The sequence below is a fragment of the Pollachius pollachius genome (genome assembly GCF_949987615.1).
Source record: "Pollachius pollachius genome assembly, chromosome: 2".
Classification (NCBI taxonomy): domain Eukaryota; kingdom Metazoa; phylum Chordata; class Actinopteri; order Gadiformes; family Gadidae; genus Pollachius; species Pollachius pollachius.
The window spans coordinates 51,430,963-51,445,962 of NC_136935.1; the positions used below are offsets into that span (position 1 = coordinate 51,430,963).

The 15,000-nt window shown below is 47.6% G+C and overlaps 3 protein-coding genes across 3 annotated transcripts in view; all 3 read left to right on the top strand.

Annotated features, from left to right (window-relative positions):
• The window catches only part of ntan1 (N-terminal asparagine amidase), a gene marked incomplete at its 5' end in the record, with an annotated part of 4,539 nt that extends 267 nt beyond the window's left edge, over positions 1-4,272 (top strand). Inside the window, 8 exons of the mRNA XM_079730400.1 lie at positions 214-279; positions 370-478; positions 881-954; positions 1,239-1,292; positions 1,401-1,454; positions 2,021-2,118; positions 3,237-3,350; positions 3,739-4,272. Of these exons, the coding sequence (XP_079586526.1) occupies positions 214-279; positions 370-478; positions 881-954; positions 1,239-1,292; positions 1,401-1,454; positions 2,021-2,118; positions 3,237-3,350; positions 3,739-3,963 (794 nt within the window). The 3' untranslated portion in view covers positions 3,964-4,272. The remainder of the gene's footprint in view (positions 1-213; positions 280-369; positions 479-880; positions 955-1,238; positions 1,293-1,400; positions 1,455-2,020; positions 2,119-3,236; positions 3,351-3,738) is intronic.
• A 505-nt stretch (positions 4,273-4,777) lies between these two features.
• On the top strand, positions 4,778-9,129 carry LOC307091970 (mpv17-like protein). The gene is made up of 4 exons (XM_079758822.1): positions 4,778-5,331; positions 5,708-5,778; positions 6,410-6,439; positions 7,631-9,129. Exons 1-4 carry the CDS (start codon positions 5,025-5,027, stop codon positions 7,913-7,915), a joined length of 693 nt encoding a protein of 230 aa, XP_079614948.1. The 5' UTR covers positions 4,778-5,024; the 3' UTR covers positions 7,916-9,129.
• A 1,284-nt stretch (positions 9,130-10,413) lies between these two features.
• bmerb1 (bMERB domain containing 1) overlaps positions 10,414-15,000 on the top strand; it is a gene marked incomplete at both ends in the record, with an annotated part of 8,117 nt that continues 3,530 nt past the window's right edge. The window contains 2 exon segments of the mRNA XM_079731015.1: positions 10,414-10,501; positions 13,012-13,132. Of these exon segments, the coding sequence (XP_079587141.1) occupies positions 10,414-10,501; positions 13,012-13,132 (209 nt within the window).

Here is a 15,000-nt window from a genome sequence, read left to right on the forward strand (position 1 = left end):
GAGCGTGTTGACACCCCCCCTGACCGCTCCTGACCAGCTGGCTGTCGCCCTGCGTGGCTGACACCGCCGTCGCTGTGTGAATGTGTGCATGAATGGGTGAATGTGAGGCCGTACTGTAAAGCGCTTTGAGTGGACACTGGTTGAAGAAGCGCTGTTTAAATGCAGTCCATTTACCATAACTGTAATTATCCCTCTGCTGCGCTCTGACCCCAGACGCTGTCTCTGTCCTCGGATCCGATGACGCCACCACCTGCCACTTAGTCGTGGTGCGACACACAGGTACAAGGCTTCGTCCGCTGCGCCTCCACAGTCTCATCTCTGCTGTGTGTCAGCGGAGCGTCATTAAGTTGTCCTCTTGTTGTTTGTCAGGCAGCGGAGCCGTTTGCCTCGCTCATTGTGACGGCTCTAGCACCTGGAGCGAAGTCCCCCTTATTGTGCGAGCTGTCACGTCCCTCTCCCACCGTAGCAAGGAGGGCAGGTTCGAACCACCCACCCTACACACCCTGAAGCTGCTCCGGGCTGCACTTTAACTTCCTGCTCCTGCTGGCTTCTGTCTCTCAGCTCACGCCCGCCTCCACTCAGACTCACTTCCTGCTATTCCTGCTTTCCTTTTTATGATAGTCGCTTGAATACATGTATGGAATGACACCAATATGCCTCAAAGGTAGAATGAGCAGCACAATGTTCAAGTAACTTTGTTGGACTTTTCCAAAGGGCAAGTCTTTTTTTTTTTTCTCAAAACCCACAATAAATGAGCCATAAGGAAGTAAAGGTTTCACAGTGAGAGGCTTTAGATGTGTGCAGTATTAACAATCTCTCACTGAGAGCTGCGCGCTACGGAGGGATGTGATCTTGTCTGCGGTCTCCTCTTCTGTTGCAGACTGGAGCTCCACCTGGTGGGGGGGTTCAACGACGAGTCGAAGACCTCCCAGAAGCTCAGCCTTAGCCTACTGGGTAGGACAGGTTCACATTCACATTCAGGGCGTTTAGCAGACGCCTTTATCCTAAGGGACTTACAATAAGTCTGTTAGTCTGAAGATAGAGAAACATCAATATATCGCTGTCGGTGCAGTAAGGATGTTCATAGAACCAAGCACTAACCATCACTAGGTTAACCCATTTCCCGTATACAACAGAGATAGCTAGGATAAGATTCTACACTAAGCTAAGTTTAAATGGGTCTACTCCGTGTGCGATTAACATACCAAATAAAATGTTTTTTATAATTGATTTTACAGCCGCGTTCCACAAGCTGAAAGAGGTCATTCATCTAGAGACATGCTGCATTACAGGTAAACATGACCTATGACCTTTGACCTTGTAACCTCAGTGTCTGTCTATATTCTTATACATGTCGATTGTTGATCTGGTTTCACCTTGTTCTCTCCCGACACCGATAGAAATGAACGACGTGATGGTGGAAGGAACCCACCGCCCTGTGGTCTATGGAATAGGTAATAACACTCTGTAATAAAAGCCTGCTTAGAGTTGTTCCGATACCAGTATTAGAAATGTCTCGGGTATAGGCGAGTGCGCAAATCTATGCACCGATCTGAAACCATCACATGACTAGCTCCTTTACTACACAGAGAACATCACGAACACTACGGTGTTTTGCTGCTTTGTTGTTAACAGTCGGAGGTGGAAAGTCGGAATGGGAACTGCGTCTTCTCCGACCTGCATGCGTTCGAGCTTCCAAGTCGGATAGCAGGGATGCATGGAAGCTTAACTGCAAGAATGCACATGTATTATTATAAATAATAATTATAAATGTAAATGATTCTAGTAAGTGAACCGACTATATTTTGGCCTCCTAAGAGAACCCTTCAATAAGAACAAGTGTTGTTAGAAGTTACAATGCTGCTGTATCGGTATAAACTCGGTATCGGCTGATGCTCAAGTTCAGGAATCAGAGCCGGTATCGGTAAAATACCCCTAGAGATGGTCTCTAGTGGCCCGGTCCGCAGCGGGTTCACCCTGTGTGTTGTTCGGGGGTTGATGTGTGCCTCTCCGGGTCCAGGGGTGAACGTGAACACGGGGGAGGTGTTCCCCGCCTCCTTCCCTCAGAAAGGCCCCGCAGAGGAGCTGCGCTCTGCTCGGACCTTCACCGGAGGACAGGTACTGAACACTGGGAGCTTCAATCACTAACACGGGGTTCAGGGCCATCATTGTAGATCATGGCCTCTGCCTCTGTCTGTAGGGTGCGCTATAGATCTATAGAGTAGGGGGTTGGGGGCGCTATAGATCTATAGAGTAGGGGGTAGGGCGCTCTATAGATCTATAGAGTAGGGGGGTTGGGGGCTCTATAGATCTATAGAGTAGGGGGTAGGGCGCTCTATAGATCTATAGAGTAGGGGGTAGGGCGCGCTATAGATCTATAGAGTAGGGGGTAGGGCGCTCTATAGATCTATAGAGTAGGGGGTAGGGCGCTCTATAGATCTATAGAGTAGGGGGGTAGGGCGCTCTATAGATGATCGGCCTTCCCTTCCCATCGTGGTCGTGAGCGATTGTCTGCTTTGTTACAAAGTAGACCTACCACACTCGTTATTTATCTGGGTAGAGAGCCCCTAACCTAATGTCTGTCCCTACGTGGTGCGTTCAATTTGAGGTATGTTCCTGAACTTTCCCTGGGTGAATTCAATCTTACCTACCTGGGGGGGGTAGCTGAGAGGTCCTCACTGCAGGTCCACAGCCACCGTAGGCGAAGAGCTCCCTCTTAGTGACCCCTCCTCTCGGTGTGGAGTGAACCGTCAGTCAGGTGACCAGCCTGCTCTTTCAATCAGTCATTTCCCTGTGTATTTACAACCCTAAAGTTCTCTCATTGTAGTGTCTTGAACCAAACCGTGCGTCGTCTGTGTTAAACACACACACTTGGAGTCTCACCCGTGGAGAGCCACCTCCACAGAGTCTCACTTCCTGAGTCTCACCTGCAGCCTCAGCTGTTGCTAATGAGCGCTAATGAGCACCTCAACACCGCCCCCTCTGTGTGATGGCAGTACTGACCGTAACCATATATTATGAGAGAGAGAGAGAGAGAGAGAGAGAGAGAGAGAGAGAGAGAGAGAGAGAGAGAGAGAGAGAGAGAGAGAGAGAGAGAGAGAGAGAGAGAGAGAGAGAGAGAGAGAGAGAGAGAGAGAGAGAGAGAGAGAGAGAGAGAGAGAGAGAGAGAGAGAGAGAGAGAGAGAGACCCCCACCCACTGTTTAGTCTTGAATCAAAACAAGTGTTTGACTTCCAGATGGTTGACATCTACGACTCGAGTCGCGGCCTGGTGAAGATCGGTCCGTGTAAGTGGTCCGGAGATCTGGACATCGCCTTCTGGATGTCCCAGAGCGATGACACCATCCTGAAGGTAAAAGTCTGAAAGGCTATGGTCAACACCGTGAGGACATCCTTTACATTTACATTCAGGGCATGTACCAGACGCTTTTATCCAAAGCGACTTACATTTGTCAGAAGAAAGAGAAACAACAATATATCTCTGTCGGTACAGTAAGGATGTTCATAGAACCAAGTGCCAAGCACTAACCATCACTAGGTTAACCCATTCCCCGTACACAACAGAGATAGCTAGGGTAAGATGCTACACAATGCTAAGTACTATTATTAAGTACCAGGACATACATTGCACAATAAGTGCGTACATTTAGTGCCAGGACGTACTAGGGTAAGACGCTACACAATGCTATGTTTTCCAAATGCTGTTGGCGTATCGCCTGACCTCCCTGCCCCCCCCACAGTTCCTGTCCACCTCGCCGACGGCGGAGCCGCCCCACTTTGTGCAGCACATGAAGTCCACCATCGCCTTCCTCCTGCACCACCCCAGCTCTGAGGCGCTGTTCCCGGGCGGTCAGCCGCAGTGCTTCAGCCGGACGGAGCAGGGGGCCTGGGTCCAGTGCCCCCCCAGTGACGCCCCGACACCGACCCACAAACCCCTTCTGCTGAAGAACCCCGTCACGGGATGAGGACAGTGTTGCCTCTTCGCTCTCTGAAGACACTGTGACCTCTGAACCCCCCCCCTCGAATGCCATGTCTCAGTCTTTTGTGTTTCTTTGTGTTTTTATAAATATTGTTCTTGCTGTTGGAGTGGAACTCAATGAAAGACTTGGCACATACGTGTTGGTACATACGTGTTGGTACATACGTGTTGGCACATACGTTGTTTCAGTGCGACTAATATGGAGTTTTAAGATTTCACTGGCCGGCCCCAGTGCAGAGAGTTAAAATGACAAAAGCCTAATGTCTGCAATCCCGATGCCATCGCAATAAAAGTCTTACTGTACCTGTTCAGTTGTTGCCGATTTGTTTTCGGATATATTAAGTATATCAAGACAATATCTACATTTTCCCCAATTGTTGCTGGGATCTGAATAGTCAGTATAGTTACTGACTGCTTTATAATTTTGCATAAATCAGCAAATCATGACAGTTAAACCACAGCTATGTAGGTATAACTGCAAATCGTGACAACATAAATATATATATATATGGCCTGTTAAGCCCTTTCAAACTACCTGTTAAGGACTTTACAAATAAAATTGAACAGATTTTCGGATATTTACTATATATGTAAATATTTTAATTTATACACAGGCTTAACAAATTCAATATTTATTCTCCAAAATATAATTTGTATTTATGAATGTAGCTTGTCCATTTATCATTTCAGTCAGTTGGGCCCGCCCTCGACGTGCTCGTGACGCGCCGTTTTACGCACGACCACCAGCGGCGCTCTGCCGCCAGAACACCTTCACCAGTCCTCTGCACCGGCTGCTGACACACTCACACACTTATGTGGTTTAAGTGTTTCTTACGGTAGGCCCATGCAGTTATTCGCTGTACTATACACGGCCTTTTTTATTTTTTATTAAATACCTTTCTTATTAACCGAGAATGTGAAGGATATGGGGAATGCTGTACGAACGACCGCTGAATGATTTCTATATTCTGTGGAGAGGATCGTTCCTACGGTTAGGGAGTCGTTTCGTTTCGCTTTACACGTTTACCATCTCCTCCATCCGAGAATATGGTGAACGCATTGGTGAGGCAAGTGAGACGGTTCCCATGGGTGACCAACGTGACCATGTACGGATGCCTTTTCGCCGGAGGAGACTTCGTACATCAGTTATTCACACGTAAGGAGAAGGGCATTGACTGGAGACACACTCGGAATGTGGCCCTCATCGCCTTCAGCTTCCACGGGAACTTCAACTTCTTCTGGATGCGCTTCTTGGAGCGGAGCTTCCCCGGGAACTCCGCCCGGATGGTCGTGCGTAAACTGCTCCTGGACCAGACCACCGCGGCGCCGCTGGCCACGTCCGTGTTCTACACAGGTCGGTACAGACTGAGAGAGCAGCGGGTTACATTATGGTACCAAAGAACTCTTTACAGACGTTTCATATTCAACAACATCAGTCACTTTGTTAAATAGGCCTACGAGTTAAAAACCAAGTAACCAAATGGACCTTGAACAATGTATCCAATAGCTCACTCATTCCTGATATACTGTATATATTGTTATATAGGCCTAAGGTCACACAGAGCTTAACTCAGTTTCCAAAGGGAACGCAAAAAATGTAAATTAATAATAATAATCGGTAAAGTATTGATATATATGTGTGTTTTTTATTGTCTTAATTTTGGACATTTCTGCACTATATCAATATAAATATATATCGTCAAAGTGAACGCGTTTGATGTTTGGATCAGGAATGAGCGTCTTGGAGGGGAAACCGGACATCTTTCAGGACTGGAGAGAGAAGTTCCTGAACACCTACAAGGTGAGAGGAGGAGAAACATCGTGGCTGTCTGGTGACCATAAACCACAGGGGGCCGAGCGGGGAGAAGGGGGGTAGGGGGGGAGACCCCAGAATGTTGGGTACCTTTCTGTCTCCCTGAACTCAACTTTTAACCCATTTTGAGATTGATCCAAGGATATAATAATCGTACCAGTTTTTACACAAAGGCAGCGTGGACATCGCCACAGGCTACTTGGCAGATGTCTAACTTTAGTAACTACTTAAGTAGTTACGCATTTATACAGTTATCTCTTATGTTTGTTAAAATACCAAATGACAATGCAATCAAAATAACTTGAAGCATTTTATGATGAAGTTGTAGTTCCAGTATTTTGTGTTTGTGTTAATTCTTTAAGTCTTTATTTACACTATACCCTTTATATTTCTATATACTTTATTTGGGTATGGGCATGAGTAATGAGTAATGTAGTTACGTGTTATTTTAAACATCAACAGTACAGGAAGGAATGGGTGAAAGAACTGTAGGTCTGGGAAAAGATCAGATTAGTCAGAATGGACTCGCATACCACAATGCATAGCTTGAGTTTAATGATCAACAGATTTGAGCAACTTGATACTAAAGTGACTCAACCTGATTTCTCTTTCCTTTCAGACTGGACTGATGTTCTGGCCCTTCGTGCAGGTAAAAGTGAGACAGTAGCTCAGGAGGTAGAGTGGCTTGCTAGTTCGATCCCCGGCTCCTCCTAGCGGAGTGTCGAGGTGTCCCTGAGCGAGACGCCTCACCCTGACTGCTGCTGACGAGCTGGCTGTCACCCTGAGGGGTCGACTCCGCCGTCGGTGTGTGTGAATGTGTGAATGAATGGTTGTGAGTTGCTTTGGATAAAAGCTTCAGCAAAAATGTAATAAAAAAATGTAAAAGAAAAAATCACTGATCTTTTGATATAATGAACGTGTTGGTAAAGCAGGAAGGACGATCAATGTAAAGTCTATATGTTGTGCCGCTCAGAATATCAACTGCACTAATCTAAGTAATGCAACTTTCACACGCACCAGAATATCTTAAGGGGAATCCACCACGTGACGGCAGCCTGCTGGTAGCGTGCTGTCTGTCAGCACAAGGCTGACGGACTGCCTCGTGCAGACAGACATCTGGGAAGCTGATTGACAGCTCCATGCTGCTCTGTTTCAGGGTGCCCACGTGTCCTGTTTAGGATCTTTTCGCACCACACATAACTACAATTACTACTGTGATTGTAATACAATTACTAGTTCGCTATTTTAAGCGCTTGCCAGCAGTCAAAAACGAAGCATAATCTTTCTATGTGCACCCAATGTGACAAAAAAAATAGGATCTGAATGTTGGTCCTTAAATGTAGGCGCTTATTAATAACATTATTCAAAATTAAAGTATTGCTCGATCTCATACATGACAACTATCGGATTCAAAAAATAGCATTGGACACTGAGATTACAGGAACTACTGTGAATCTTTTCCGAGGACAAACTTGAGTCCTACACAAAACAACATGGGCAGAGCTTCTGCGTCTGAGTGTGTGTCCTTAGTGTGTGAACTTTGCCCTGATGCCCCTAGGGGCAGAGCGGGTTGGCTGGTAACCGGAAGGTTGCTGGTTCGATCCCCGGCTCCTCCTAGCGGAGTGTCGAGGTGTCCCTGAGCGAGACGCCCCCCCCCCCCCCCGACTGCTCCTGACCAGCTTGCTGTCGCCCTGTGTGGCTGACTCCGCCGTCGGTGTGTGAATGTGTGGATGAACGGGTGAATGTGAGGCAGTATTGTAACACGCTTTGAGCGGACACTGGTTAGAAAAGCGCCGTATGAATGCAGTCCAGTCCGTTTACCTCTCTTCTGTGTCCCCAGTGTGTGAACTTCGCCCTGGTGCCGCTCTACGTGCGGACCTCCTTCACCGGCTGCTGTGCCTTCGTCTGGGCCACCTTCCTCTGCTTCTCGCGGCAGAGCGGCGATGGGACCGCCAGCGCTGCCCTGGCCTGGATCTCCGGGCCCCTGGCCCGCCGGGCTGAGGCGGGGCCGGGCGGGGAACCGGGGACCGGGGCCCCGCAGAGTGGGGTCACCTCCAAAGGAGAAGAGGAGGTTCTGGTCAGGAAGGAACGGGCGGTGGAGGCTGGGCACACAAAGGCCAACTGAGAAGAGTTTTAGCCGGTACAGCCAACGTAATGAATCGTGGTTGAAATTAGAGTTGTTCCGATACCGATACCAGGATCGGGAATTCCTCCGATACTGCCTAAAATGCAGTATCGGGTATCAGCGAGTACGCAAGTCTATGCGCCGATCCGATACCATCACATGACTAGTTTACTACACGGAGAACATCACAAACACTCCGGTGTTACGCTGCATTCGTTAACGGTCTGAGGCGGAGAGTCGGAATGGGAAACGTGTCATCTCTGTGTGTTTTAGCCACCATGTTGGAAAACCATGGATGCGTGGACGCTTAACTACAAGAATATGAACGTATTCTGACAGTCAACAGTAAGTGAACCGGCTGAGTAAGAGAACCCTTAAATAAGAGCAAGTTACAATGCTAGATGCTGTATCGGTATATACTCTGTATCGGCCGTTACTCAAGTTTAGGAATCAGAAAAAATTGTGTCGGAACATCTCTAGTTGAAATCTGTCTATCCAGGTGTGGTTTGTGTGATTTAATGTAAAGCAGTAATTTAATGTATTGAGTTGAATGCCTTGACACTTCAACATGTAACCTCATCCAGCCTTTCTCTACAGATGAAGGAGGTGCTCTCTTAGACAGTACTCAAGCAGCTCTGCATCAACACTGCAATAGTAAAGTAATAGGTTGTTGTTGTTTTAATATTGAAATATAATTATAAAGGCCGACTTTGTATAAAAAAGTATCTTTGGAAAGTGTGTTTCCACTGTGTGGAGTGGCAGCTATCTCAATTCAGCTGGATAGATTTACTCTGATAATATATATGATATTAATATAATGTTGTTTTGTATTTGTATATAACATTCCATTCGTTCCTTAAGACACAGAAAGGAAAGGTAATCCCTAATAGTCACATCACTGTAACATATCTCTGTGACGTCAATCAAACACAAAGGGGCGATGTTTTACTTGTGATGTAATGGTCTTCCATCACAGCTACATCACCAGGTGACTGTTCACACCATGATGATATGGAAATGATCCTCAAAGCACATTGTTATTTATTGAACAGGATAACTTACTGCTCAACATTGATCTAATGCCACTTGGTGCGATTTATACAAGCCAAGAAATAATATATTTTTATTGATGTAGAATATTAATTTCAGATCATAAATATCAAGGGCTTTAACCATTTGAATTGGTGATGATAGAATAAAAAGGTTTTTCTGTGTTATAGCTTGATTTTTCACAATCGGTACAGGTTATTTGCAAAGCCTACATCAGTTCTGTTGGTTTCCAAATAAAACTCTAAACTAATCCATCCTCCTGTGTCTCTGTCTCTCTGTCTCTGAATGTAGATCAGAGAAACACACTGAAGTCCATCTTAGTCTGATACTTATGTGGGATCAGCGTTTGGTTTGTCTTATTTTACTGTAGTGCTGAGCATACAGGTCAGCATCTTCTCTGTGGATAAGGCTTCTCCCCTCTCTCACCCTTCTCTCTCTCCCCCCTCTCCTCTCTCTTTCTCTCCCTTCTCTCTCTCTCTCCCCTCTCTTCCTTCCTCTCTCCCCTCCCTCCCCCTCTCCCTTCTCTATCCTTCTCTTTCTCCCTCTCTCTTTCTCTCTCTCTCTCTCTCTCTCGCTCTCTCGCTCGCTCTCTCTACACCCCCCCCCCTCTCTCTCTCACTCTCTTGCTCTCTCTACCCCCCCCCCCCCCCCCCCCCCCTCTCTCTCTCTCTCTCTCTCTCTCAGTAAACTGAACTTCATGCAGCTATAAATAAGGCAGTGTGCGTGCATTCTGCAGCCCCCAGCGGGTACACACTGACCCGGCCACAGAGACGCTCTATTCTTACCCAACTGTCGGGCTGTGTGTCTATGAAGGAGATTCACTACAGTCACAGGTCACATAACATTGCACTTGTTAACATGTTTCTCTCGTCAGTTTCTCTTTTCTCTGAGCTCTGCAGCAATCCAACACACGCACACGCACATACCCACCCACCCACACACACAGACACACACACACACACACACTCTCTCTCTCTCTCTCTCTCTCTCTCTCTCTCTCTACCCAAATAGGGATCTAATATGCGTTCAGTTGTTCATTATTGGGCTTATCACCTTCCAGGTATGTGTATTATTAGCATAAAAAGAAGGTGTAGAATTATCCTTTTCAACTCTTACTTCGCCGCTGACTCAGTGCCAGTCTAGGGTGACTCCACCACAGACGGGATGAGTCGCTCTCCTCACCTCATTAGCATCCAGCCCAACGCACTGCGTTGCAACTCTCGCGTGCTTTCCCTCCCCACGCCTCGCGGGATCTCATCCGGAGGCTGGGTGGTGAAGATGCTCAGAGTCGCGGGTCGCTGCTGCTGGAGGAACCTTGTTACCAGGCGAAACTGAAGCTTCTAGAAACAGGGTCTACAGATCAGAGAGCAGGTCGACTCATCGTCAGAGAAGAGTTTGCAGTTACGCGATTTGGGTTTGGTGAATCCTGATCACATCGACGTCCCGATATGGAATTAAAGAAATCGATTTCGGAGACGGAGCGCGCTTTGAGGAGCTACGGGGCCGTGTCCAACACAGCGTGGACCACAGACAAAGGTGAACACATGCAATCATACACCGCTGGATACCATCACAATGTATGCCTCTTAATCAATAAAAAGGTTGTCATTCAAATTAATCGGGAAAAAAAAAATCTGCATGATGGCCTATTTTTACACCACTGGCTCTAACAATGTGTTCCTAATGGAGTTCATGCGGAACTAAAGGCCCTATTATAAAAATAAATTTAAAAAAACACTATTTAACAAAGTCTGAGAAGGCCTTGTTTCATATGCTGCAGAAAACATGAGTTCTGTAAGTGCACAGCATGGAGCATTTCCTAACTTGCTCTGTGTTGTGATGCCGGGGGCATGAGGCTTTGAGCCGGCTGCCAGTCATCAGATGTTTGTTTCGCTGATAAGGGGAAGCATTAGACCCCAAAGTTTAACCCTAACGTCATATAAACCACATAGGACGTTTAAAATCTGTATATGTGGACTCCTTGTGATTCACTGGTTACAGTGAATACGAGCTGCAGGGTTTGGATAAAACGGAAACTAATTAATTCATCTCCAACGAGAAGGAAAACAGAGGGGCTATTTTTAGGCGCAGACTGTATCGTAGCTGGTCTGAGGCCAGATTAGATGTATACAGTGATATATGGAGCACAATCAGTCTGGCTCTTTAGAAACAGTCTGTATCATAGCTGGTCTGACGCAAGATTAGATGGGTGCATACAGTGATATATGGAGAATAATCAGTCTGGCTGTCTGTCTCTTGAGGAAAACCAATGACAAATACATGCAGACAATCAAATAACTCCCAGCTGGAGACAATTTAACAATGCAGAAGTTAGTGAAACATAGGTTATGATCTCAAACATTTAAGACAATTTAGTTCACCATATTAATACTTAAAAATACGTGTTTAGCATGAGTAATCAATCTGCTGTACTTTGTCAATACGTCCCATACGTCTTTGCACATGTTGTTATAATAATGATCTACTAACAGGGACAGACTCCCTGACCTATACTTTCGTTTCTTCATTATTAGTTGATAATTCGTTGTGGCTTTTCTGATTCTCCACTCTCATCATTCAAAGGATGTCTTGATTTGACCATGGTAATGTATGCATTAATGTAAGTTAAATAAATAAGTATGCGGAATGAATCCTTATATGATCTTCATTGAGGAAGAGGAAGAGGAGGAGGAGGGGAGGACTCGGTCATCTGCTGCCGTCACTGCATTGATCCGTGCACTTAGCAGGTCCCTCCGTGTGATTGGTCACTTGGCCCAGTCTGTCTGTCTGTCTGTCAGTCAGTCAGCTAGCCGGCCAGCTAGCTATTGGACAGGGCAGGTATTTAACTCTACTTTCCCGAGACAACGCCATCTCCAGAGAGAGACGCACATTCCTGTCCATGCGACTTATCGTCCTTTTCATATCGTCAGACAACCCCCGTCACCCTCACTGTCAGAGCAGTTAATTGGTCATGAAAAGCTTCAGTGAACTGTCTGCAGTTAACAGCATCTATTCATAGCAGGTGTTAGTTTAGCGGCGATGATGAACTATTCTGAGATGAATGATTCGCCCTGTGGCTCAGGTGAATCACCGCTCGTGTGCTAAGTGCCAATCTCCTCATTAACGCCATGGCTTCACTTGTAGAGAGAGCATGGATTAATAACAGACAGTTTAAGTGGAGGCACTTTGAACAAAATACAGTCTTTAAGTAAGCTCTCTTTGATACACCAATAAAACAGTTATAGTGAAGCAGCCAACGTGAGTTTCCGGGGATCAACCTTTTTTTAAAAGGTATTTGGATACATGGCGGCGATGGCATCTGAACACCTCACTGATCACCGCCGTGTTGACCTTTCTCTGCTGCTTCTGCGGTTTCTCTCCTTCCTCCTCCTCGTGGCTTCAAGTCATTTAACGGAAAACAGCGAGGGACCATCTGGGCTGTGATGGGGGCTCCAGCAGACGGCCCCACCAGCCTTAAGGTGGAAGTTGACTTTCTGTTGTTTGTGTTTTCGTCCTCCTCCTCTCCCTCTCCTCTCCTCCCCTTCCCTCCCTCCCCCTCTCCTCCTCTCCCTCTCCTCCTTCTCGCCTCCACCCCCTTGCCCCCTCCTCCCCTTCCCTCCTTCTCCCCCTTCTCTCACTCCCTCCTATCCTCCCCCTTCTCCCCTCCCCCCTCCTCCCATCTCCTCTCCTCCCCTCCCTCCCCCTCTCCTCCTCCTTCCCCTCTCTTCCTTCTCGCCTCCCCCACCTCCCCTCCCTCCCTCTCCTCCTCCTCCCCTCCCTCCCTCTCCTCCTCCTCCCCCTCCCCTCCTCCCCTCTCCTCCTCCCCTTCCTCCCTCTCCTCCTCCTCCCCCTCCCCTCCTCCTCCCCTCCCTCCCTCCCCTCCTCCCCCCCTCTCCTCCCCCTCTCCTCCTCCTCCCCTCCCTCCCTCCCCTCCTCCCCCCCTCTCCTCCCCCTCTCCTCCTCCTCCCCTCCCTCCTCTCCTCCTCCTCCTCCTCCCCTCCCCTCCTTCCTCCCTCTCCTCCCCCTCCCTCCTCCCCCTCCCCCAGGCCACTCTGACGTGTCCATGGCAGAGAGCACCATCTCCCCAGATGAGATCGAGGTGGAGATGAACCGTATCCAGAGGCTGAGAGAGGTTCTAGTCCGTCGGGAGTCCGAGCTGCGCTTCATGTGAGTTTGGCTCTGGGTTCGACCGCTCAGTCCTGCTGTGTGTGTCACATCTAAACTGATCTCCATTCAGTCCTGCTGTCTCTATATTAATATTATATCGATTCTAACCTGGTGTCCATTTGGAAGTTTTTCTGGATTGTGTATTATTTATTAAAATAGGGACTCCCCATGAACATTTTCATGGATCTTGATTGTTACTGTACAGAGATTTACACAAGACGCTCCTTGGAAATCCTTTACACTTTTCCACAGCTGGTACATAGTAAAGGATGTTACTCACAATGTAAAGTGTAAAGAAACGTCAAAGTCAGTCAAGTTATTTGCCTTATTCCTTGTACATCACTAAGCAGGAGTCTCTATGGCGTCTAAACACTCCAACCCAAACTCCCAACAGTGTCGGCATCAAACATATTTATGGTCGCTGGTTTCCCGTATGGATTTTCCCATTAGTGCGAGCAGTCAACGGAACGGGGTAATCCTACCGGGACCGGAAGTAACGTCACACTTTGGTGGGCCGTCGACCGGGTCTGTCGAACAGAGACTCGTTTGTACCTTTCAAAAATACGTCTTTAAACATTCACAAGATCAGATCTTCTGAATGTTTTTCAGAAGATCAGTGTTCTCTCTCTCTCTCTCTCTCTCTCTCTCTCTCTCTCTCTCTCTCTCCTCGTTCAAGCTGGGTCTTTAATTGGGGACTGATCTTCACTCCTAAATGTTTTTTACGGAGTTAAACAGCCCCTATGTCCAGCCGTGGTGTCTATCGATCGTCCAGCAGCTTAACCTCTCGATGGAGGGTGAATATGAGGTCCTGATGAAGTCATCAGCGAGGATCAGAGGCTTAACCTGCAGGTCGATGGTGTTGATATCCCCGCTCCTCTCTGATTGGCCCTTGCGGGCGTCCGGTCGTCGGGCAGATCTCAAGCTCTTCCCCAGCTGGTGTGGTCTCTCATAACGAGGCCTCCGTTGGTTTAACAGAAGTTTCCGATCTGAGGGATGAGATGAGGCTGTCTGTGCTGTGATGGAGGGGCTTGGAGAGGTGCCCAGTGGTCCCAGTTAAAGACCCAGTTAGGATGAGGAGAGAGCGAAAGAGAGAGAGAGAGAGAGAGAGAGAGAGTGAGTGACAGAGAGAGAGAGAGAGAAATAAAGAGAAAGAGAAATAGAGATAGAAAGAGAGAAAGAATGAGAGAGAGAGATAGAAAGAGAGATGGAATGAGATAGACAGAGAGATAATCAGAGCGAGAGAGTGCCTTATCCACAGAGAAGACGCTGACCTGCATGCTCAGCACTACAGTAAAACAAACCAAACGCTGATCCCACATGAGAATCAGACTAAGATGGACTCCGGTGTGTTCCGCTGCGCGCTGCGACGGACCTCGTCAGGAGGGACTCTCACGCAGCGCTGTCACTCTCCGTATGACTCACAGCGTCGACATACTACTACACAGAGCTACACACTACTGCTGGAACCACACACACACCAGACCTACACACTGCTGCTGGAACCACACACACACCAGACCTACACACTGCTGCTGGAACCACACACACACCAGACCTACACACTGCTGCTGGAACCACACACACACCAGACCTACACACTGCTGCTGGTGTCACACAGACACACACCAGCACGGCTACACACTACACAACTGCTGGTGTCACACACACACACACACACACACACCAGCACGACTACACACTACACAACTGCTGGTTTCACACACACACACCAGCACTACACACTATACTAATGCTGGTGTCACACACACACACACACACTACACTGCTTCTGGTACCAAACCAACACACACCAGCACTACACACTATGCTAATGCTGGTGTCACACTCACACACACACACACACCAGC

Coding starts and splice junctions, on each gene's coding strand:
- LOC307091970 (XM_079758822.1), top strand. CDS start 5,025: ATGGTGAACGCATTGGTGAGGCAAGTGAGACGGTTCCCATGGGTGACC. Junction 5,332..5,707: donor CACGTCCGTGTTCTACACAG/GTCGGTACAGAC, acceptor TGTTTGGATCAG/GAATGAGCGTCTTGGAGGGG. Junction 6,440..7,630: donor TGTTCTGGCCCTTCGTGCAG/GTAAAAGTGAGA, acceptor CTGTGTCCCCAG/TGTGTGAACTTCGCCCTGGT.